The sequence below is a fragment of the Hylobates moloch genome, unplaced genomic scaffold (assembly GCF_009828535.3).
Source record: "Hylobates moloch isolate HMO894 unplaced genomic scaffold, HMol_V3 SCAFFOLD_15, whole genome shotgun sequence".
NCBI classification, from domain to species: domain Eukaryota; kingdom Metazoa; phylum Chordata; class Mammalia; order Primates; family Hylobatidae; genus Hylobates; species Hylobates moloch.
In genome coordinates, this window is record NW_026652290.1 from 78,229,135 (window position 1) to 78,255,689 (window position 26,555).

Here is a 26,555-nt window from a genome sequence, read left to right on the forward strand (position 1 = left end):
GATCATGCCACTGTGCTCCAGTGTGGGTGACAGAGGGAGATTCTGTCTCCAAAAAAAACAAAAATAAAAATAAATTTAAAAAAATTCAAAGCAGTTTTCATACTTAGTAAAATTGAGAAATGAGAAAAACTACAATTACAATAGTGTTTTGGGGATTAAATTCAGTCACTCCCTCTTAAGATTTAAGATTGTGCCACCCTTTCTCAGCACTTTTGTCAAGTAAGTTTTTTTGATGTTGGTTTAACTTTTCTTCATGTTCCTATTTTCTCACGTAAACATAGTTAGCAGTGATAGTTTTCCTTATTTGATCAAATCTTATATTAATTTTTTTGCATTAAAATGTGCCTTTTAAAATGTTATCCATAATTAAAATGTTATCCATAGAAAAGTCATTCTATTTTCTCTATGTAAGCATAGTTAGTAGTGATGAAGTTTTCCTTATTTGATCAAATATTTTTTGCATTAAAATGTCTTCTAAAATGTTATCCATAATTGGATATCTATAATATCCAATACACGTCTTACTTTACTGTAAGCTTATGATTTACTTTACTGTTGGCTTATGATTTGCTTAAATTTGGAGAAACTATGACATATTTAACTAGAAGTCTCCTAGGCAAGCAAACTGCTTGTTTTTCCTTACTGAAAATTATGCTAATTTTTCTTCTGCATGTGCTCCTGTTTGATTCCAGCGCTAGCGACCTGATCTAGGCAAATTTCACAGGACTTCCTAACTCCAATCCCTCTTGGTTATAGGCTATCTTACACCTGCTGCCATAATTTCTAATTCTTCCTTGCTGCAGAGCCTAGATAATTTCAGACTGTTCAGTCCAGTGTATGCTACAATCACCTGATTCCTCCACCTCAATCCTGCTCCTCTTCTGTTGCCACCTGCCACTCTACTTCTGCACCTGGCCTCTCCATCATCTGCTAAATGAAATTCTCATTCTCGTGATAAAAGAAACCCAATACCTTCCCAATCATCCCTACTCCACTTGGGTCACTTTTCTGTTTTTCCTTATCACCAGTGAAACCAGTTTTTACTTAATTACTTTATTTCCATATATTCTCATAACTATACATTTATATAATTGCCTACATCCCCACCAGTTTATAAACTTAGTAAAATAAGGGTCTTAATCTTCGACTGAAATCCTATTTCAAAAAAACCCTTCAGTAACTGATTCAAGATGTACAACTTTATCTTTCATGTGATTTTTTTAAACTGTTAAAAATACATGAAAAAATATGAAAGAGAATGTACCAAATATTAATAGCAGTTACCTCTGGAAAATTTCAAAACGGGAGTTGGAAGGGGCAGGGGTAGGGTTGGTGGTAGTAATGTACCTCAATATATACCCATTACCTAAAACTGTGACTGGCACATGGGTCTTCAATTAATATTTGTGGAATGAATGAATGGTCAGAGTCTAAATATTCAGTCAACAGTATGAACTTTTTTTGGTAGGTTCTTTTATAATCTTTAGTACTTCTTGAATATTCCATAATGAACTTGGATTTATCATATAAAAACTCAAACTAAAAAAGACACACAAGCAAATTTGACATGGAAAGTATGACAGCCAAATTTGACATGGATAAAGTTTTAAGATTCAGCGCAAGGTCTGATTCCAGTATCTTCAAAGTTTTTGGAAGACAAGTCCTCTATTGAAAGCAGACGGCTTTTAAAAACAACTAATGATACAGAATCTTGAACTGACAAACTAAGAGAAATGTTGTCATAATTATTTCCTCCAAAGAAATTCTTAATCCCATGCAAAATCCCTAGCTGTTGCATCCTGTTCTGTGGCTTCAAATACTATCAATATAGTGACTCCCCATTTCATTTTTAATATTTTTTTAGAGACAGGAACTGGCTCTGTCTCAAGTGATCCTCCTGCCTCAGCCTCTCAAGTAGCTGAGACTACAGGTGCAGGCCAACCCACCCAGCTAATTTTTATTTTGCAGGGATGGGGTCTTGCTACATTGCCCCAGCTGGTCTCAAAATTCGGGGCTCAAGTGATTCTTCTGCCTTGGCCTCCCAAAAGTGCTGGGGCTACAGGTGTGAGCCACCATGCCTGGCCTAGTGATTCCACATCTTAATTTTCTCCCCTTAACTCTACACTCATATATCCAACTGCCTACTATACAATGTCTCTGCTAGAATTAATAGGAATCTCACAACTCAATCACCCTTCTCACACCAAAAATTGGAGTCATCTTTTGATCTTTTTCTTCTTGTTCACATCTAATCCATTGCCAAGTCTTATCAGCTCTACCACTAAAACATACCCCAATTCTGACTTCTCCCGATGACTATCACCCCAGTCCAAGGTCCCACCATCTCTCACCTGGATGACTGTAAAAGTCTTCCTTACCTTGTTCCACTAGTCTTTTCTCCACTGACCAGAAAAATTTACAACACACCACACATCTACTTTGCTTAAAACTCTCCAATGGCTTCCCATCACACTCAAAACATCCTAAATCCCTCACTACAGGCTTATAGCCCTAAATGATCAGGCCCTTGCCAATCTCTAAAACCTCATCACCTAATATTCTCCACACTCAATGGACTTACCTTACTGGCATTCTTTCTTTCTCAGCAAGTAATTCCATATGTGCTTTGGGGACTAGTTTTATTGTTCTCTTCATCTCGAACGTTTGTTCTTTGGTCTTGGTCTAATTTTCTTATATCATTCAAGGTTACGACCCTATAAAATTGTGCCCCAGTCCCTCCACCACCATATTCTGCCTCATTTTACTCATAGCTTCGGAAATTACCATTTCATTGCTGTCTTATCTACTAGAATTCAATAAACTCCGGAAGGCAGTAAAGCTTTGTCTTATACCTCAATGTACACCCATTACTTAAAATAGTGAGTGGCACACGGGTCTTCAATACATATTTGTTGACTGCATGGCTGAAGAGAGTCTTAATGTTTAATCAAGCGTCCAGGGCATGAAAACAAAACAGTTGCTCCAACTCATCTATACTTTGCAATAGCAACCTCTCCTCCCGTCCCCCACAAATAACCAGTTACCTCCCACAAAAATTCCACCCCAAACCTCTTTAGAATATACTATTTTAAAAGCCTATGTTCTGGATCAGCTGTTGCAAAATTATAAAACAAAACCAGAGCCTCAAAAATATGTAGCTTTTATGCACATGGGCCAAGCAGCATTGCCCTCTTTGGAAACTTTCTCACCCTTGAGTCAGCCCTTGGTATGCATTTCTATCTAATTTCATCAAAGTAAAACTGTATGTGCTGGGGTACAGGTAAGCAAACAAATTGGTGCTATTTGCTCTATGTTAACACTCTGAAAGACAGACCTAGCTCTGTATCCTTCTTAGGAGGGTCCTATGGCCAGGCGCAGTGGCTCACGCCTGTAATCCTAGCACTTTGGGAGGCTGAGGTGGGCGGATCACCTGTGGTCAGGAGTTCGAGACCAGCCTGGCCAACATGGTGAAACCCCATCACTACTAAAAATACAAAAATTAGCCGGGCGTGATGGTGGGCGCCTGTAATCCCAGCTACTCAGGAGGCTGAGGCAGGAGAATCACTTGAACCTGGGAGGCAGAGGTTGCAGTAAGCCAAGACTGGGCCACTGCACTCCAGCCTGGTGACAAGAGTGAGACTCTTGTCGCAAAAAAAAAAAAAAAAAGATTCACTCACAGGCTCTTTGGCTCTACCAAAAAACAGTATTTGCTATAAAAATAAGAGATCTAAGACCAGTCTCAATAAAACTTACCAAATTAGTGTTTAGTGCCAGAGAGAAAAGAAAGCTTTGAAATAAATAGCAACCAGATCAAAATGTGAAATAAATTCTTAAGCTTTGGATTTTTGTCAAATGAAGCTTAAAATTCAAGTATCAGTTCTTATGGTTCTAGCCATTATAAATCTTATGTAAACATAAGAGCTAAAAACAGATTGGCGTGTGGAGAATGATTATTTGGGCTCGAGTTTTGTCTAAGAAACATAAATTTAATTATAACTCTTAGTAACTACTTAATCCAAGCTGGTTTTCTTCAAATACTTTGTACTGTGTTTAGCCAGAAAACGAAATACAGATGAACTCTTTCTCTTTGTAAGGTGACTGTATTATAAACAAGGCTAAAGTAGCAAGGCTAAACTTTTAGTGCAGATAATAAAATTTGAATAGTACAAGAATACTGTTTAGGTAATACCTATAGAATAAGATCTCTAAATGTTTTTGTATCAGGTGGAAGTGCCATCTAAAGTAATATTAACAACATAAATGTATATATGTGCATACATAAATATATAATACACACTTATACATATGGGGAAGGGAGAGGTGTGTGTGTGTGTAAGGGAATGAAGAGAATGAATGAGAATGGGTACAAATCAAAGCAACCTTTTCTTGGGTTAATTATTTCAACTATAAAGATGTATCTCAACTTCTAAAGAAATTCCTGGTCTGTATTTAAATGCACTTTAAAAAGACTGTAACACTCAAATTTAGTTGACAGGCTACAGTGGGATTCAGAAAAGGACACAGTGAATATAGACTTAGGTGCAAGTTCATGCTGGTGATTTTTCTTTTTTAAAATGTAAGCCACTAATATTTTAAGAAAAAAATTAAACCAAAAATTGCATATTAATATTATACACAAACTGAAACGTGACTTTTAGCACAGTGTATACATGCTTACATAAACTCAAACACATTTAAAACAATTTCCATTTAACATATGAAAGTTTTAAAATACATAAAAGCATTAATACTTTCTATAAAACTACAGTTAGAACATCAATTTGCTACAAGCATATAAAAAGATCAAGTGCTTTCTTGGAGTTTCAAGTTTCCTCTCTAAAACACAATCTTGCTCACATATATAGTCCTTTTCCAATAATCAGTATGAACTTTTTTTTTTCTCAAGAGGTTTATTTTCCAGGTACATTATAAGCTCAAGAAAACAGACCCAACAATTATGCAATATAATTATGTCATAACAACTTAATTGCACATAATGCTTTAAAGTAGGTTTGGATGAAGTTCTCAAACACTTTGGTATATGATCTTCAGGGACTTTAATTAGAAACGACAGAAATTATAAGTCCCTTCAATCCCCATTTTGCTTTAAAATGGACAAGTCTTTGGTTAAAGTTCTACATTTTGGGCATTTATTTTTAATTAAGATGGTCCCCAAACCAATAAATGGTACTGATCTATTACAAATTCACAAGACTTCATTTAACCTGCTTCTGATGCAGTGGGAGGTTACAGATACTCGTTTACTATAATATGTCATTGGATAGTTTCAATCTTTCACTTATAAGCAGAGAAATCAATAGGTTTATTACTTCTCTGTCAGTTTTCTGTTATAACCTAAACTGTACAGTAATTTGCAGTAACGACAGATACTGTTCCACAGTATATATAATTATGACTGATAAGATGTAGAGCATTAAATTTAGAGTTAGCTTATTCTGATAAGTCAATATTAGACTGTTCAGTAACTCTGCATTAACTATAGAAAGGTTGTTAGTTAATGCTTATTTAAAAACCCCAAACCATTCCATTTACAAGAGAAATTGTTGCAAATGTATAAAACAGCAGATATACAAGGAGAACACCAAACATACTTTATTAGCACAAAAAAAGCAGCCATAACAAGGCACAGCAAGCAGAAACATTAGCAGTCAAAAGGTTAGTGTTGCATACAAATATAGCTTTTCTTTTTTGTAGCCTTGGCAATAGCCATAGGGATGCAAAATAACATCTGTAGCAGCAGGTAAGGAAACTATGGAGCACTCACCAGTGGTACAGAGCACATTAACGAAAAGACACGAGAGTGGATTCGGCTACTTTAGTGCAAAATGTCTAGGACGGAACTGTAAATACAGTTCAGTTACTAAGAAGCAAACACCAGAACTTGATATAACTTCCAAAAGAGCTCACTCAAGTAGTAGTACATATTATTCTAAGTGACAAAAAGGTGCTAAGTAAAGTTATTTACAGATATAATGGTTGTACAGTACCTTTTAAATCTGCAATTTAGGTTTCGGATTTTCCATCAAGAATTAACTGCACTGAAATTCTATAAATTATACTTAAGCAATTCAGCTATGAGAGTTTACAAAAAAAGATAAATTCTGCCATCCAAATTATTAATTATAGTTCAACAATAATCTCAACATCAGCAACCATTGTAGTTACTATTATCTGACTTGTTTGGGCGTCTTCTAGTCTCATGTACTTCATGGTTCACAAAATCATCCTGGGCATAGGAACAGATCCAACTTTTATGAAACAACAATTAGACTGCACATCAACTTAAAAAAAAATCACACGCAAGACTACATTGCAGCAACTATTCCAAACGCCTGTTTTAAGTTAAAGCACTCATTTAAAATTTAGTACCTAGCGCCTTTCAATAAAATTCTACTACTAGCTTTGTGAGTCTGAAATTTTAAGAATGCCTATTTAGAAAATCTGGTTTACTTAACAGTACCTTTTGCAGAAGAGAAAAGGCATCTGATTATAAACTACATCAACACGTAAGTGAACTGCACTATGCCCTTGTGGCCAGAAAATTGCATTTTTTTCTAAAAGGAAGGCAGTCTTTTATTCTTTTTGGACTTCCAAAGCTTGATTTATAGTAACTACAAACATCACGACTTTTGGAAGGTTATAGAAAAACTCTTAGAAAAAATAATTTCAAACATTAGTCACACTGTTGAAATACTCATCCAATATTAATAATTTGTTCTTCAGTAAGAAATAGAATTCTTCATAACAAATGCCCCAGAGTTGCCTCACTCAAATACTACAGCCATTAAAAACCAAACTATTAGCGAAATCGGCAAAATGTTTTTGTAGTCTTACTGAACACCTGTAGCTCTATCCTCTGTTGTTCCAATAGGCACCATGTTTATCTGAATAAGTAACAGCAGGTAGCATCTGACAGATACTAACACTAAGCTTACATACTGTATGAAAAAGCCTAACACTGCTACGTGTGCTTGCTATAGGTGTACTGTCTGATGCACATGAAAGCGGACCTAGTTAACACCCTTTGGGGACCGGAAAGTTTACTTTGCCTTGACTGGTTCTCGTTCTAACCAGCGAACTCTAACTTTTTGTTTATAATGATACTCTTTTAAAAAATCCTGTAACATTGAGGGTAGAGGGAGCCCATCAATTCCATCGTACGTAGTGCACCTGCAGATCACCGCGCGACAGATATACTGCAGGCTAAAAGGGAAAGTCCTGTTTAGTGATATAGTAAGCAATGGTTCAAAAAACATGCACGAACTGGGATCTTTATAATGTTCTAAAAGTCCTGTTACAGTGGAGGAGTGAAATACACACGGGTCATGGGCGTCGAAACTAAAGTTGTGATTCCACTGCTCAATTCGGGCATGCAGGGATCTGTTGTAGCGGCGGAAGCTCACAGAGAAGAGGTAGTCCTCTTGCGCAGAGTCCCTGAGCAAAAACGTGCCTTCAGGTTTCCCTTCGAGAAGGGCTTCTGCTTCATAACGGTCCATCACTCCCCAGTAACAGGGATTCCCTGTAATCTGAAGCAAATCAGGCACGAGGCAGTGTATGTAATCAATCTGTGTGTGGACTTTCCAAGCTCCCTGTCTGCTAACATGGGTATGGCTGTCTCCAGATATCTGACGCTGCTTCTGCCTCCGTGACTGCAGACACAGGGTGGTTGTATCCTCTTCCGAGTCACAATTAGCTTGTGGAATTGCAGAACTGTCCCCACTTATTTCAGTCATTCCAGGAGCTAACTTTGGTCCCAGTTTATATAATGGATTAACCTGTGCAGTAGCTTCAAATGTATGTATTTGTGCATTGGGAGGGGGATCAACCCCTTCTTCAATACTAAGCCGCCTTCTCTCTCTAAGCCTATCTTCTTCATCTTCTGTAGAAACCAAAGATGGATCAAATGTATCAAAAAATGTTGAATGTGGGCTCACAGGAGCTGTATGCTGTTTAATCAAATGCCATTTTTGGGCTAAATCTGAGCCAGCAGGAAAAGGACATTTCTCAAGCATTAATTCAGAGAGATGGATTTTTCTTTTATTGGAAAAGAGAGGCTTTGACTGCTTGCTGTAAGTTCTCATGGGAAAACACAAGCCCACAGTATCCTGCAACCTCTGTCTTAGAGAGCGACTTCCTACAGTTCTGCTGGGAACACTGTCCATGTCGTGTACAGAACTTACGCCGTAGCGCCTCTCTCTCCTTTGAAGTCCACTTCGAGTTCTACCAAACTTTTTATCAGCATCCAATGAACTCTGGGTCTTTGTAGAACAGGAATGTTTTTTCTTCCCACCCCATGGAGCATGTCGAGAGTAGGAATCTCTTCGTGCAAGTTTTGTTCCTGGGGTAACACAAGAATCATTATCCTTTTCGATGCTTATTTCAACAATTTGAGGGATTTCTGTGGCACAATTTTGATTTCTCCTTGAAGAATTCTTTGAAGGGCTTAATCCCAGTTGTAAGGCAACATTTTCTCTTAAGGGACTGCTTTGTTGCTGAGGAGTTGAGTCTCCTATGCTGATGTTTTTCTCTTTGACAGACAAACATCTGTTGGAGTTCATGTCCACATTTTCACTACGGCTTCCTCCCTCATGACCGAAGAGATTCTGACACCTGTATTTGAAGTTATTCCACATTTTTCCCACTTTATCCATTGATTATAAAATCTAAAGACAAAACAGCAAAAAAAGAAAAATAAATTAATCAAAGTAGCATGTGAAGGTAGCTAAGGCAGTGCCCACACCCCTTCCCATTGGGAATTTCAGTGATACTGGCCAAGAGTTCACCTACACTGCCCTGCTGAAGTGATGAGGCCGTGCGTTCTGTTGGGCAGCAGGAAGGCCACCAGGCCTTTTAGGCACTGACCTTGTTCAAGCCAGTCCTTGCTTCCCAAGTCCTTTCAGGTAGAATATTCCGAACTCAGGTGAAAGGAAATAAACGCTCTTAAACTGTTTTCTTTTTCCCGTGCTTCAACCTGTCTCCTTAATTTGAATATTACAAAGGCAAAATATGTTCCATATTGTTGAAACACATTTGTATTCAACTTTTCAAAAGTTGTAACTAGAACCACATTTGTGTAACACATTAAAATTAGTTCAAAAACCTTTCATTAGTAGCAATCTTCCCAATTTTACTTAACTGGTTCCTTGCAATTCTAAGGTTTACAGGTTTATCACTTGTAAAAACCCGTATCTTCCCTCCCACCCTATAATGTATCAAATTTATCCATGATTTTGAAGAAGCAGTTTGAGTAGAAAAGGAAGAAAAAGAATGTAATATTTAGGAAAGGTGTCTTTTTTCTTTTTTCCTTTTTTTTGAGATGGAGTCTTGCTCTGTTGTTCATGCTGGAGTGCAATGGTGAGATCTTGGCTCACTGCAACCTCCACATCCCAGGTTCAAATGATTCTCCTGCCTCAGCTTCCCAAGTAGCTGGGATTACAGGTGCGCACTACCACGCCTGGCTAATTTTTGTATTTTTAGTAGAGACGGGGTTTCACCACGTTGGTCAGGTTGGTCTCGAACTCCTGACCTCAGGTGATCCACCGGCCTCGGCCTCCCAAAGTGCTGGGATTACAGGTGTGGGCCACCACGCCCGGCCAGGAAAGGTGTCTTTAAACTTCCCAATTCTTTAATCCTGGAAGAGTTGGGAAATTATAATAAAGTAATAGAGAAAGGCTATGATACTGTAGTACTCGCAAAAACAAAAACCAAAAACATACAATTTGGCATCTTTATTCTTGTTCCTTAAAAAAAAAAAACTAAAGCAGTTTATAATACTTTACATATAAATTATTTTAAGACTACAATATCAACAGGCACACTGTCTAGTTCAGTAACTAAAAGTCAACATTAGAAGAAATGGAAAAACCTAAACTTAAAATTCAATTGGTTTTGTCACATTATGATGCAGAAAACTTTAGCTGATCTTGCCATAACTTCAACTAAGTATTTTTGTCATAAACGCTTATATTTTCAAGAAGTTAACTAGGAATAAGAGAATAACAGAGAATAAACATTCTTAGAATGAATTATAGGTCTTCCCATTAGTTTCTCACAGAAAAGGCTCTTGGACTAATGGAAACACAACACAGAAAATTAATGTCCATGATATTATAAAATATACTTTCAGATGATTTAATTCTTTATTAAAAGCACACTGTCAGGCACATAGGAAGTTTGCACAGTAGTTGGTATATATTAGAATAAAATGTATTAGAACTGTTAAATCTCAGTAATTTTAGAACACGGCCTCCTCTGTCGTGCAAAAATCTTTCTCGTAAGCATTTTTATGAGGTGTACGCCATTTGAACTTCACGTGCCTTGTTATCATTTATTCTTCTTCTTAAATTAAGATTTCAGTTCCTTGCCCATAGTCGTTAATACAGCTGAATTCCTGCCATATTCTTGGTGACTCCATTATCTTTGTAGATGTTCTCTTCCAATATCCTAGCCCCTTTCCAGCCTAGTTTCTTCTCATTTATTTTAAAGTTAGTTTTTATTTTTACCTAATTCATATATTTGTAGTTTCAAGGTCAAATGCCACTACAAGACTCTTAACAAAAAATAGCACCACCCACCATGTGGCTACTAGAAAATTTAAAAGTGACATATGTGATTCAGGTTATATTTGTATTGAACATTACTGATGCAGAGCAAGGGCCAGCAAACCAAAGCCTGAAGGCCAAATCTGGCCCATGGCCTGTTTTTGAAGGGATCCCAGCTTAGAAAAATTTTTACATTTAAACACACACACACAAAGAACATTTGACAGAGACCACATGTAGTCTGCAAAGCCTAAAATATTTTCTATCTAGCCCCTTTCAGAAAAAGTTTACTGACCCTAATCCACCTATTTGAGATAAACCATGTCACTCTAGACACTAGAAGAGCCATATTCAAGAAGTCCAAGAATTTAACTCTCTTCTCCGTGTTTATAAATTTTGTAGCTATCTAAAGATACTTCTCTGACAAGCAAATTATACCCAAAAAATAACTTTTAAAAAGTGACCTAACCTAAAACCACTCATCTCCTTATATAGTTCTTTATAAGTTGTATGAATTAGTATGATATGCAGAAAACATTTGTACTTGCCAGGGCACAAAACGCAGTTTCTAACACTGAACCCCCTGGTTCAGTTTCACAGAGCATGAAATTTAGTTATTTCTCTATTCTTATTCTGGAGCATGTTATCAGACTGCATCTTACTCCATGCAGAAAGACAGTTGATTTTTCTTGACATGTGGAATGTGATGTGGGCAGCTTTAATATTAGGAAGGAAAAAATACTGACAGTAATTCATAGACTAGTCGACATAACAATCAGGAAGGCATTTCAACTATCTTGGTATTAACAATGTCAGATTTGAAGTTCTTTTGTTTGTTTTGTTAAATTTTTAGAAATGTGTTTAAGATAGAGCTGAAACCCTTTGAGATCTAAATTGCAACTCTACTACTTTATGGTTTTATATGAAATTATACAGGGCTAAAAAAAAGTGTTAAATTTTAATTGCATTGATTCTAGAATAAAAGTTTATCATCCATTACAATCTCTTACATTTCTACACATGCTTGGCTATTCTTAAAACTATCCAAAGCAAATTTCTAAAAAGTTATTATTTCTCCAAAGGAATAATAATTTAAAACTGATTTTACAATGCTTTTGGAAGTTAAAAATAGCTTTTGTTGAAAATTATATTTAACTGGATAAGCTACAAATTAGAATTATGGAAAATTAGGTCAAATTCCATTACTACATAAGTTTACATATATAAAAATGAAATAGTACAGTCAATGGCCCTTCTTAATGCCAAGTAGTATCTATTACAAAATTTACACAAAACAAAATAATTGAAATAGCTCCCAGGAGTTTATTTCAATGGGACTTAACCCATGCTTTATGAGAAATAAATTAAGTTTAACATGTTTTAAGAATACATTGAGAGAGAACTATTATACTTACATAATTATGTTATATTGTTAAAATATACAGTTATAACAGTTATATTCTTAATGCTGAATGCCATAAAGAGGAAGAATGTGACAACTCAAATCCTTCCTCTTCTTCAGTCTATCTAGACTTCTTAGCCATAACACCTTTCCAATAAAAGTCCTTCAGTTACAGTAACAAAAATTGGGACAGGTAGACTGATTAAAAGTACTTCTGTATCAAATTCAGGCGCAAGAGGCAGTTTAGGAGACAAGTTTTGATTGATATTTTGGTGGCATTTCAATAATTTTTAGAAAAAGATAATACAACGTTTGACAGTAAAACTGACCCAGAATTTCAGGAATGTGTGGCTGTCATAACTACAGCTTCTTAAAAGAATCTAAGAATCCCCTGGCCTTTTAAAAATGATTTATTTTTAATTGTTATTTACACACCATATTGTGACATGATCTATTATTATCTAATTGGATGGCCATTTATCCTTTATACTGTTATTTAATATTAGGTTGAACCATATAAAATTGCTATTTTGTGGGTAAAAAATAAACATATAATTCAACCTTAGAGTTACACTATTACAGTGTAGATAATACATTAATACAGTAGACCATGTACACTCAAAAAAAGGTGCAGCCCTCTAATCTAGTATACCCAGACACTTCTGGTTCCCAGCAGTGAGTTACACTTTTAGTTATCTTAGGTTCCAAACCTGTTCATGCGATTTATATTAGTGTCACTATGTGATTTAATTAAATGTCAACTAACCTATGAAGTATGGAAGAGTGGGGAGTTTTATAAAGTTGAATGACTCTGAAATACTCAATAAAAGTGAAATACTTCTGCTGCTGAATTAGGTACAGGCCAAGAAAATAGTTCAAAGAAATGGAAAAAATATTGCAAAGATCTATAAGGATTTTAAACTAAGAATTCATCTGAAGAGCCTAAATTCTTGTTCTACGTAAAAAAACCCAAACTGGAATCTTACATGATACATTATGGGCATGGCTTCCCCAATACAGACAATATGGATCTATGACTAGTAGACCTACTCTGAAAGAAAAGGCCTTGGCTCTTTCAGAGGTGTTTGAACCAGAGCAACCCCATCTTGAATAGGGGCTGGGTAAAATAAGGCTGAGACCTACCGGGCTGCATTCCTAGGGGGTTAGGCATTCTAAGTCACAGGATGAGACAGGAGGTTGGCACAAGATACAGGTCACAAAGACCCTTGATAAAACACAGATTGTGGTAAAGAAGCCAGCTAAAACCCACCAAAACCAGATGACAACCAAAGTGACCTCTGGTTGTCCTCACTGCTCATTATACATTAATTATAATGCATTAACATGTTAAAAGACATTCCTACCAGCACCATGACAGTTTATAAACGCCACGACAATGTCAGGAAGTTACCTTACATGGTCTGAAAAGGGGAGGAACCTTCAGTTCCAGGAATTGCCCACCCCTTTCCTGGAAAACTCATGAATAACCCACCCCTTGTTTAGCAGATAATCAAGAAATACCATAAGTATACTTAGTCAAGCAGCCCATGCTGCTGCTCTGGCTATGGAGTAATCATTATTTTATTCCTTTGCTTTCTTAATAAATTTGCTTTCTCTTTTCTGTATTGACTCACCCTGAATTCTTTCTTGCGCAAGAAAGAACCCTCTCTTGGGGTCTGGATCGAACCCCTTTCCGATAACAGCTCCTTAATCAAAAGACTGGCAAATGAACATAGTTATATTCTTAAAATTAGAATAAACTACTTCAGGTATGTATCCCTTCTATGATTTATTGCTTTATTAGACTTTACAGACAACTGGTTCTGACTGAATCAGATAAGCCTTCCTCAACAATCATAATTAAAATTTATAGTAGTACCAGGATTGAGTAGCAAGTAACAAAGTCCTAAAGATAACAGGGAAACGTGACCTAGTTTCGGGGTTGGGGAGCAAGTAAGACTTTTCTGAGGAGGTGATGTTTCAAAATTTTATCCTGAAGGATAAGAAGAAATGAATCAGGACAATGTTCTATAGGCAGAGGGAACAGCATTTGCAAAGGTCCCGAAGCAGAAATGAGCATGACATGAACAATGGCTGAAGTTAACACAACCCAGTGAGTGAGGGGAAGAGTGTCAAGATGAAGTTGGAGAGGTAAGCCTCATAATTCATAAGAGAGCAAGGGTGGATGCTGATATGGCACTGAAGACTACCGCAGGAGTCCAAGTAAGCACCCGACTAGGATGGTGACAGTAGAGATGGCTATGAGATGTTCAGATGTCAAATCTATAGGATTGAAGATCAACTGAAAATGGGAAATGAGGAGAGAGTGGTGTTGAAAATGACACTAGGAGTCTAGCTTAGGCAAATGCATGAATAGAGATGCTGTTTCAGAGAGAGAAAACATGAAAAAAACAGTTTTTGTCAGGTAGGGGTTTGAAGACAGTCAACAAATTGAATTTTTAAAATGTTGCTGTTGTGGCTGTCATGGAGATATGTAAGTAAATGATAATTAGTCCATTAGTATACATTCATACAATGGAGCACTATATAGCAGAAATGATCAACTATAGCTACTTGCATCAATATAAAACGTAACACTCAAAACATAATGCTTAGAGAAATAAATTATAAGAGATGAATATATCCATAATGAAACAATTTACCTTTTAAACAAGCAAGCCCTCAAATATATTGTTTAGGTATACATACACATATAATAAAGATACAAAAGCAAGGGGATGTCAGCAAAGTTAGGATAATGGTTGCCTATTATGGGGAAGGGTAGAGAATTAGAAGAGGCACTCAGAGACTTCTAAAACAGCAGTCCCCAACCTTTGGTACCAGGGACTGGTTTCATGGAAGGTTTTAGGATGAAACTGTTCCACCTTATATCATCAGGCATTAGTTAAGATTCTCATAAGGAACACGCAACCGAGATCCCCTGTGCGCAGTTCACAACGGGGCTGAATCCTATGAGCATCTAATGCTGCCGCTGACTGGACAGGAGGTAGAGCTCAGGTGGTAATGCTCGCTCGCTGAAAAAAAAAAAAAAAAGAACAAAACACTGAACTAAATAGGTTTCTCTAATGTGGTACAGGGCTCAGCAAACATTTTCTCTAAAAGGCCTGGCAGTAAATGTTTTAGGTTTTGTGGGCCGTACAGTCTCTATGGCAACTACTGAACTCTGCCACTAGCCTGAATGCAGCCATAGGCAACATGCAAGTAAATAAGCATAGCTGCATGCCAATATAACCTTATTTATGGTCAGTGACACTTAAATTTCATATAATTTTCCCGTCACAAAATATTATTCTTCTGATTTTCATTAACCGTGTAAAAACGTAAAATCCATTCTTAGTTCATGGTGGGCTGTACAAAAACAAGTGGTGGGCCAGATTTTGCCCATACGCCATAGTTTGCCAACCTCTGATGTACTACATAAAACATTTAAGATTATGTTTACCAAATCTAACAGTCATTCTACGGAAGAGTCTGAAGATCAATACTCTAAGAAGATTATCTTTTTTTAATTTTATTTTATTATTATTATACTTTTAAGTTTTAGGGTACATGAAGTGCATAAAGTAAATGGATGATCACTAGAGCATAAAGTGATAAAACAGAAAACTTTCTTAGAAAAATAATATACACACAAAATAATTAAAATACTCTAGAAATATTTTTAAAAATCTAACCCTCACTTGAAGTCCCACCACCTAGAGATAATCACTGTTAATATTCTGGTGAGTATCTTTCCATATGTTCTCTTTTATGCAAAACCTGTACATAACCTTCTCTTATAATAAAAAAAAAACGCATGTCTGTGTCTACATTCCTTTTTATTTCTTATAAAGTGTATTTTTTTTAAGTAAACTATGTCAGAGATGGAATCAGACTAGCAAAAGAGAAAAACCTCTGGCAATTACATTTTTTAACGGTAAATCTAAGATTCTCTGAAGTGAGTAATCAAAGAAATAAAACTCTGGAAAAAAGCTGAATCTTGAAAAAAGAGTAATAATCTGGACAGTAATGGCTGTGATGACAATTTACATTATTGGAGGCTAACAATGTACCAGGCTCTGACATAAGCATTTTACTTCTCCCAACAACCCTACGAGTAATAATTATCTTAATTTTATAGATGTAGAAACCGATATAGCTGAGAGATTAATAACAACTTGGACTTCAATTTCTTCTATTATTAGTCTATTCAGCTTCTCTACCTCTTCTTGAGTCAATTTTAGAAAAGTATATTAATTATTCTAAGTCCAAGTACAATAGTGTCATTAATAAGTTCTTTAAAACTTCAGAGAATACATCATATCCATATTTTGAATTATTGGAGAGCATAAAAAGACGGAATGTATCTCAAATTATTATACAAACTCAGCATCACTCCAACATGAAAATTTGACAGAGGTAGCACATGTATACTCAAAAGAAAATTTCTAGCCTATTCTATTTTAATTGTAGTGAAACAATACTCTGACCAAAAGAATCTCAAGTATATTCATGGGCCTACCAACAATGTTTCGGTATCTGTACTTTATATGTCTATCAACTATTAAACCCATGACCCTTGTGTAGGCCTGTATACCGCTCAGAAATGTTCTGGTATTATTGTAACAAATGGTTCTATATTAGTAAGTTCTACTGCTTCTCTGAATACTACTTTTAATTATACGGTCAGTTAAGAATGTATTTTGTAATCAGATGCCTAATTTCAAGGGGATGGAGTTTAATAAGTTCTTGTATTTTTCTCTGTACATTAATATAATGGTCCAGTTTTAAAAAGAAGAAAAAAGAAGACACAGAACCAAATTGTCATGTGTTATATAGTCCCTGCAATCCTACTCTCCAAAAAAGACAATTTTAGGGCTATTTCTTTTTCTAATTAAAAAAAAAAGTAAGTATTTAATTTTACATTTCCAATTCCTAAGTTTTATCCACACAATTCTAACTTCTAGTATCTTGTAGGAGGGCACGCCAAGCCTAGCAGAAATCCTATTCTTAAGCCCAAATCTCACGTACAGATACTGCCTATGCTTTGCTTAGGGCACCTGAATGAAAAGCAGATAGGCAATAAAATAATCAAACATTTGGGAGGCAAGAGCAGAAAGGATGAATTCCGGCATTACCATTTAAGAATGCTATAACCTTGAATGTCTTTCTTCATATTTCTGAACCTAAATTAGCCCCTTGGTACAATGATGATAATATCTACCTTATGGGTTGGATGTGATGACAGAAATAATATACATAAAATGGCTCATAGGAGACATTCAAAAGACAGAGAAGTTTTAAAAATGTTACCAGCATTATCTAGCATCTTTAGCTTTTCTCTCTTTTAAAAAATACTTCTCTCTTTCAGTTCTTCTGGGTCATGCCACAAATGTCATTTTCCTATGTACAGTGTCTGCCAGAGTGAAAGTTCTATCCATGACTCCAACTTCCATATTATATCCTAAGAAACACTATGGACATTTCAATGTTCCTGAGCCATTGACTCTACAGCTCATCTACAAAAACTAAGGATAGCTAATCTGTACCGTACTGGGTAAGGTCCAGGAACACAGTCCTTATTCATTTGGAGGGGCTTCTGATTCCTTTTTAGTCTATAAAACACTATCACAATTTAAATTTTGCTCTATAGATACCGAACACTAGAGAAGCCTAAAATCCTAAGAAGTTATGCTTCATTTTCTTATGGGGAAAATATCTTATGTAATATACTAACAAATACACCATTCATTGAAATGTTTCTTATTTGGCCAGCATTATTGGCAGACTGTGGTATAACATAAATAACATAAGCCTTAGATTTATGCAGGACCTAAAATCAAATTCAAGCTCCCACTAGCTGTGTAAGAGACCTCAGTCTCGGCCTTCCCAGGATAACATGACATAAGGTAAGAACAACTGAGTATACAACAGGGCCTCGAAAATGATAGCTTCTGATATACAACCAATCCAAAGCATGTTAGTTCATGTTAGTGACAGTAACAAAAAGTAAGGCTGTTTTATGTCTAGGGAGAGATTATTGCTGAGTCAGTTCTGCATTGATATCCCATCTCCAGGGAGACTACTTCTGTTAGGCAAACCAACTTAGTAAAGTAAATAACATTTTACTCAGCATTATAACCACATGTGACTAGTACTGTCAGCACTGCCTCTACTGATCACGCTTCCTAGAGCAAAGGGCATCAATGTTTCCCACAAATCTCCCTTAATATAAAAGGTGGTTAAATATAAACAAAAAAACCAACAAAGTAAAACAACTCTCAGTTGAGGAATTTAGCAGACAGCTTAATCCAGAAAAGAGTCTCTGACTGGGGGAACTACTTAACAGTGAGCTCATTATGATCCTGCTAATAATTTACAAATAACGTTCAGTTACCAGTGGTAAGTGAGCAAATGGAATCTGCACCATTTCCTTCTCTAGGGAGGATAATCAATTTATAACCCCAGCAGTTTAAATCAAGTATCACAAGAAATACAAAGACTCTAAGGACTAAAATAAAATAAAATAATGTTTTGATAATAACAACTTTTTTACTTTTTATCTAAAACTGCTTAGACTACATTTACTAATCTTTAACAAACTTAAAAGATACTACTGTCTCCTATGCCAAATTTTAGCTCTAAAAAAAACTAATGGAAAATAATTTGACAACTTGTAATGAATCCAAGAAAGAAAGAAAGAAACCGATCAGGACAATGTGTGCCCGTTCCTGACACCATAAGAAAAAGGAAAATTTGTCCAGACACAGTGGCTCATGCTTATAATCTCAACACTTTTGGAGGCTGAGGCAGGAGGATCGCTTGAGCCCAGGAGTTTGAGACCAGCCTGAGCAACAGGACCCTGTCTCTACAAAAAGATTTTCTAAAATTAGCCAGGCCAAGTGGCATGCATCTGTGGTCCCAGCGACTCGCGAGGCTGAGGTGGGAGGATCGCTGGAACCTGGGAGGCTGAGGCTGCAGTGAGCCAAGATCGTACCACTGCACTCCAGCCTGGGTGACAGAGTGAGACTGTGTCAAAAAAAAAAAAAAAAAAAAAAAAAGAGAAAAGACAATGGAAACATCTTAAAATTAGTCTTTAGCAGGATATTTGAGAAGGGTATCAGGAGAAGAGGCAAATAAAGATAACTTTTAATCACGTAAGAAAACAAATGTAGAGAAGCATATTGAACAAAATCATCAACTAGAAACTCCAAATAATACAGCTTAGTTTTGGTTTTACCAGTTAGCATGTAACATACAAATTTAGTTTTTAGAAATCGGACAATCAAGAAATCTTTAGTTTATTAACAACTAAAATTAAACCTAACCTTTCAAAAGCTGAGAAGCTGAAAATATTTTTTAAATATTCATTTTAACATTTGCTGAGTACCACATGTGGGCAATATGACGATAAAGTTCAAGCTCTCAGATGTAAATATTTAAAGCTCTTTCTCTATGCCTATTTACTCTAAATTGACCTTCAATTTAAGCAAACTTTATTTGCTAGACACCAAGTGCACAGTAGCTTAGAAACTGCAAATTAGAAGGGTTGGCAATGTGGTTATAGAAGAGTACTACGTGTAAGTACAATGACCACAGGAAGAGAAGAACAAAGAAACCTTAAAAAGTGTAACAGCCCAGGGCCACAGACTACATGGACACATTATGCAAGACATAAAAAAGGGAACACATGGAGATATAAAACAGAATTAAAAGAGACCAGCTGGGCATAGTGGCTCATGCCTGTAATCTCAGCACTTTGGGGGGCCAAGGCAGGCAGACTGCTTGAGCCCAGGAGTTTGAGACTAGCCTGGGCAACAAGGCAAAACCCTGCCTCTATATACAAAAGTTAGCCAGGTATGGTGGTGTGCGCCTGTGGTCCCAGTTACTCTGGAGGCTGAGGTGGGAGGATCACTTGAGCCCTGGAGGTCAAGGCTGCAGTGAGCTGTGACTGCACCATCGCACTCCAGCCTGGCCAACAGAGCAAAATGCTGTCTCAAAAAGTAAGAGACCACTATGAACAACTGTAAGCAAATAAATTTAAAAACTAAGAAGAAATGACTAGATTTTTAGAAAAACATAAATTACCAAAACTGACTCAAGAAGAAGTTAAAAATCAATAGCCGTTAAAGACTTTGAATCAGTAATTAAAATCTTTGCTCAAGGAAAACACCAGCCCATGCAAAGTGTTCTTCTAGGCAGAAGAAACAAATCTGTCTAGCAACCTTGATGTGTAATCACTGATGGCCAGAACAAGAGATCAAAAGAGATGCAACAGCCAGCTCAATAAGGCAAAAAAAAAAAAAAAAAGAAAGAAAGTCATGCAAATTGGAAAAGAGAAAATAAAACTCCATTTTCTGATGATGTGATTGTCTACATAGCAAACCCTAAGGAATCTTAGAAAAGAAAGAAAAGTAAACTAAGTAGGTGAGTTTAGCAGGGTCACAGGATACAAGATCAACACACAAAAATCAATTACATAACTATATACCATACTAACAACAAACATGTAGAAACCAAAATTAAAAGAGATGTAACAAAAAAATATAACCTTAAAGGAGACAGGCTGATGGGATCTTTTTTTTTTTTTTTTTTTTTTTTTTTTGAGATGGAGTCTCTGTCGCCCAGGCTGGAGTACAGTGGCGCAATCTCGGCTCACTGCAACCTTCGCCTCTCAGGTTCACACCATTCTACTGCCTCAGCCTCCCGAGTAGCTGGGACTACAGGCATCTGCCACCACGCCTGGCTAATTTTTTGTATTTTTAGTAGAGATGGGGTTTCACCGTGTTAGCCAGGATGGTCTCAATCTCCTGACCTTGTGATCCGCCCACCTCAGCCTCCCAAAGTGCTGGGATTACAGGCGTGAGCCACCCGGCCCTGATGGAATATTTCTATACTCCAAAGGAGAAGATTCAAATGGCAGGAGAGAAAACATGCTGGATATTCTAGAGTTACCACTGCCTTTGTACTCACTCTGGGGAGTGGTGAATAATAAGAATGTGAGTCGATAGTCTACTTCACAACCATATCAGGCCTATCCCTCCTCTCCATCTCCACTGCCCCCTAACAGGTTCAGTCTTCATCATTTGCATGGATGAATCAGATGCCTAAACAGTCTACCTTTCGCCACTCTCACTCCCTTCTGGAGCATCCTTCATAATATTGATCCCAGGATTTCAAGCATCAAAGAAAAAAAAAAAACTCAAAGGGCTCCGTGTCTGGCTACTTCCTCCACCCTTTAAAAACTGGGAAGAAAAAGTACAGCAAAACAACAGTTAATGGTATTATAATTTAGGAATATTGAGATAATATAGCTGGAATTATGCCATCTGGAGAATGAAGGTGATCAAATGTTTGTTTTTACATATACAGAGACTCTTTCTTTAAAAATGGGAATTCTGATTGGCCGCTCTTCAATCCTTCTAAAGACCAAGACAAAGAAACTCTCAGGAAAAAATTAAATTTCAAATGGTTAAAAAGGTAAATAAACAACCGAAAGAGATTTGTGCAGAGTCTTTCATGGGAAATGTTAGAGAGGATAAACAACCCTCTGTCTCTAGCCAGCCCAAGTAGTCCTTCCTCTACAAGCAACTCAATTAGCTAACCTCAAAGATCTGTGATTTTTCTTTTAATATTAGAATTTTTAAAATAAGCAGAGCACTCCACAAATGGAATCAAGTTATTTAAGGTCTAACATAGCACAACAGTTACAACTAATTCTGATCATACTACTCTCCAATTAAATTAAAGAAAAATCCTAATGTAAAATACTGAGTTATTTAAATAGTCTCATACTCCATAGCTAGACATGTTTTCGATCAGGTACAATTTTATGTTCAATTTAAACAATGTAAATGTAGTGTCAGCCCCAAAAATACGTAATCGAAGAAATGCTATTCTTCCAACACAAACTTTCCTTTTCCTGTCTCCCCCTAAAAGAACTTCCTACACAGTTTAAGGTATAGTCATTTCCCATAAACATGGCTTAAAATTGAGACTTCTTTTGCAGATAAAGAAACGCAGGTTTAAACAGTCTCAAAGATGAACTGGTAGTTTAAAGCAGAATTCTCAATATTCTTTGACAAGGATGTAGTGCTACATTAATATCCCCAAAATTCTTAGACATTCTCTGAGATCTGAGATGAATTAAGACTTACTATTAAACAGTTCGCACCATAATTGTTTGAAGTATAGTGGGTAAAAATTCTTTGTTATTGCTTGCAGGTCAATCCTGGAAATCCACTTAAATGGGATAATTCTACACCTTGTTATATAGATTTTCTAATTTTCACAATAAAATGTAAAACTTTCCAGGGGAAATACTTAGGTCTAGTATGGATGAACCATTCCACAACTATTTCCCAAGCACTAAATAGAAACCACAAATAGACGTAAAATAAAATCAGGTCAAAAATCTTGATTACGGCCGGGCGCGGTGGCTCACGCATGTAATCCCTGCACTTTGGGAGGCCAAGGTGGGCGGATCACCTGAGGTCAGGAGTTCGAAACCAGCCTGGCTAACAGGGTAAAACCCCGTTTCTACTAAAAATACAAAAAATTAGCGGGCATGGGGGCATGCGCCTGTAATCCCAGCTACTCAGGAGGCTGAGGCAGGAGAATCACTTGAACCTGGGAGGCAGAGGTTGCAGTGAGCCAAGATCATGCCATTGCACTCCAGCTTGGGCAACAAGAGCAAAACTCCATCTCAAGAAAAAAAAAAAAAGGCTTGATTATTATTTTGAAAGAACTAGTTTGGAAATATCTCATCACCCACACTGATTTGCTATGTTCTAACTGTTATCAAATTACTTCACCAGAAAGATATATATGTGGTTTGTATTATTTTGGCTCCCTACACAAATACTTTACCAGAATTACAACTTAATGTTATGCTCTCAACTTCTTAAGAGTTTATCAAATAAGTGGTCTTGTATTATTCCATGTTCTATAAAAACAGTATCAAAGGGCTGGGTGTGGTGGCTCATGCCTGTAATCCCAGAACTTTGGGAGGCCAAGGCAGGCAGATCACTTGAGGTCAAGAGTTCACGACCGGCCTGATCAACATGGTGAAACCCCATCTCTACTGAAAATACAAAAATTAGCCAGGTGTGGTGGTACATGCCTGTAATCCCAGCTACTCAGGAGGCTGAGGGAGGAGAATAGCTTGAACCCGGGAGGGGAAGGTTGCAGTGAGCCGAGATTGCACCACTGCACTCTAGCCTGGTGGACAGTGAGACTCCTTCTCAAAAAAAAAAAAAAAAAAAAAAAAGTGTAAAAGACATCACCACCCCTGATATAAAGACCCACACAAAAAAATTCCTCTTTGACTTTACTGCCAAGGTTTCTCTTTAAAAAACTGATATGCTTCCTTTATGCAGAAAATGAGAAAAATATAACTCATTGTGTTTCTCCTTTTTTCCTATTACCAACAGAAAATACAAATGGAAGGCCTTTGTTTAAATTTCGGATACATTTGGAGATGCCCCCCAGTCCCTTGTATGACACTTAATCAATTATAATTATACTAAATGTTCAAGTATACATATGTTTGCCAGAGGCATGTGAACCATCCTGAGTAGCAGTTGGGTAAAATGAGGCTGAGACCTACTGGGCTGTATTCCTAAATGGTTAAGGCATTCTAAGTCACAAAATGAGATAGGAGGTCAGCACAAAATACAGGTCATAATGATCTTGCTGATAAAACAGGCTGCATGAGAGAAGCCAACCAAAACCCACCAAAACCAAGAAGGCCACAAGAGTGATCTCTGGTCATCTTCACTGTTACACTCCCACCAGTGCCATGACAGGTTACAAATGCCATGGCAATGTCAAGAAGTTACCCCATATGGTCTAAAAAGGGGAGGCATGAATAATCCACCCCTTGTTTAGCATACCATTAAGAAATAACCATAAAAATGGGCAACCAGCAGCTCACGGGGCCGCTCTATGGAATAGCCATTCTTTTATTCCTTTAACTTATTAATAAACTTGCTTTCACTTTACTCTATGGACTCGCCCTGAATTCTTTCTTGCGCAAGATCAAGAACTTTCTCTTGGGGGTCTGGATCAGGACCCCTTTCCTGTAACATGTTGAATATAATATATATACATAGTGGAAAGAGGGAGGGAGTAGATGAAAAACTCATAAAAAGTTAACAGTCAAATTTTCTGAAACTAAAAAACCATACTTTGGGGCCTAAAATTAAGTAATCTCAAATGTTCCCATAAGATGAATAGGTAAGAATTTCAACGGATTGTAAGAACATAAACCTTCCATTAAAAAAAGTAGTAAGTAGGCCAGGCGTGGTACATCACGCCTGTAATCCCAGCACTTTGGGAGGATGAGGTGGGCGGATCACAAGGTCAGGAGTTCTAGACTAGCCTGGTCATCATGGTGAAACCCCGTCTCTACTAAAAATACAAAAATTAGCCAGGTATAGTGGTGTGTGCCTGTAATGTGAGCTACTCGGGAGGTTGAGGCAGGAGGATCGCTTAAAACTGGGAGGCAGAGGATGCAGTGAGCCAAGATCGTGCCATTGCACTCCAGCCTGGGTGACAGAGCGAGACTCCGTCTCAAAAAAAAAAAAAAGTAGTAAACATAAAAAAACTTATGACTTCTCAAATAAGAGATGAGAAGGTGTACTTAAGCAAAATGCTGAAGCAATAAACCAAAAGGCAATGATCAAAAGACTAAATGACATAAAATTTAAGACTTCTGTATATCAAAAAATGTCATAAACAAAGATAAATGATAAGCTGAATAAAACATTTTCAACATATGACAGACATATGGAGACATGATATATGACAATGTTGTCATATGTTGAAAATTAATATATATAATTTTAATATATAATATATAACTTATAAGAAAAAGATATGCCGGACACAGTGGTGTGCGCCTACAGACCAGCTACTAAGAAGGCGGGGGTGGGGGTAGGGGTATGGAGAGGATGCTTGCTTGAGCCCAGGACCTCAAAGTCCAGCCTGGGCAACAAAGCAAGACCTGTCTCTATTTAAAAAAGAAAACAAGACAAAGAAAATGGTAAAACACAACAACTCAATTAAAAAACAGCAAAGGATATCTCTAGAATAATCACAAATCAGATGTATACTTGGCCAATAAAGGTCATTCTTGGAATTTGTCAAAGACATCCAAATTAAAATGTGATACAAATTTATCACGTATCAACCTGGCAAAGTTTGCTTTTATTTCTTTTACATTTTAATGGTATTATCTAGTATGGGTATTGAGAAAGTAGCATTGTCACACACTAATGTGAGAACATAGATCCACATGACATTTCAAAAAGGAAATTGTATATTATGTACTAAAGCTTTAAAATTATGCACATCTTTCTATCCAAGGCTTCACAATTAGAAATTTATTCCAAGAACATAATCAGATAAGGATGGAGATTTATATGCAGGAAATATTCATCATAGCATTAGTTATATTAGGAAAAAACGCAATAATCATATTGCTCAGTGCATAGAAGACTGGTTAAATAAATTCTGGTGCCTTTACATGCTGAAATAATAGACATAAAAAACCATGTTTCTGGAGCACTTAATATTCTGGTAATGTTCATGATATTAAATAAAAATGGTTATAAAATAGTACAGCTAAATAGACCTCAACACACATATATATCACAAACATTTAAAAAAATATATAGTTAGGAAATACCACTGTGGTTATCTCTGGATAGTTTCTATTTATTGTAATTTCATTTTTTTTCTTTGTTGTACTTTCCAAAATATTAGATACAATATTGTTAAAATGTTATTTAAAAAGGAAGTAGATCTTGGGGCCAGGTGCAGTGGCTCACGCCTGTAATCCCAACACTTCGGGATTTGTAAAAATACAAAAATTAGCCCAGCATGGTGGCGCACACCTGTAATCCCAGCTACTCAGACACTGAGGTAAAAGAATCACTTGAACCTGGGAGGCGGAGGTTGCAGTGAGCTGAGATCACGCCACTGCACTCCAGCCTGAGCGGTAGAGTGAGACTCCGTTTCAAACAAATAAAAGAAAAAGGAAGTCGATGTTGAAAAACATCAATCTAATTTCATATTATAAACTCAAAGATATATGCAGAATGCAGAAGAAATGAATAATGAAATATTTTAAAAACTTTGTAAAGATGAAGCAACGGTGAGGAAGGAAAGCGACACAAATAAATGGGTTAGAGGGGCAGAGAACACAATCCATGGAGAAAGGAATCGCAAATACAGGTCTCCACTCAAGCCAGCGTGACTTTCTCAAACAGTATTAGGAATTAGTGGTAAGTAATATCACGAATGAATTTCAACTCATTTATGAGTCTCTTCTGGTTGCAAGGTTCTGACATACTCAAATGTAGGTGTGTATGGCTGAGGAAGGATCCTGATTAATAAGCATGGATTTGATAAGGAAAACACGTCAGAAGTCCAAGAACAAAATCAGTAACACAACTGGGTCTGGGCCTCAAGGATACTGGGACTGAGAATGGGTCTGGTTCCAGGGCTGCCCTAGGAAGCAGCAAGAGGAGCAGTAGGCAGTGGCAGATCCTCATTCTAGAACTCTGGTTCTTACTGGGACCCAACAA

At 36.8% G+C, this 26,555-nt stretch overlaps 1 protein-coding gene across 4 annotated transcripts in view; it reads right to left on the reverse strand.

Annotated features, from left to right (window-relative positions):
- Positions 1 to 202: 202 nt before the first annotated feature.
- SOCS5 (suppressor of cytokine signaling 5) overlaps positions 203 to 26,555 on the reverse strand; it is a 67,714-nt gene continuing 41,361 nt past the window's right edge. For 2 of the 4 annotated variants that reach the window (XM_032176721.2, XM_032176720.2), the window contains exon 2: positions 203 to 8,684. In XM_032176721.2, coding sequence (XP_032032612.1) covers positions 7,062 to 8,672 — 1,611 coding nt within the window. In that variant the 5' untranslated portion in view covers positions 8,673 to 8,684 and the 3' untranslated portion in view covers positions 203 to 7,061. The remainder of the gene's footprint in view (positions 8,685 to 26,555) is intronic. The other 2 variants (XM_032176722.2, XM_058428476.1) reach the window with 2 other exon arrangements.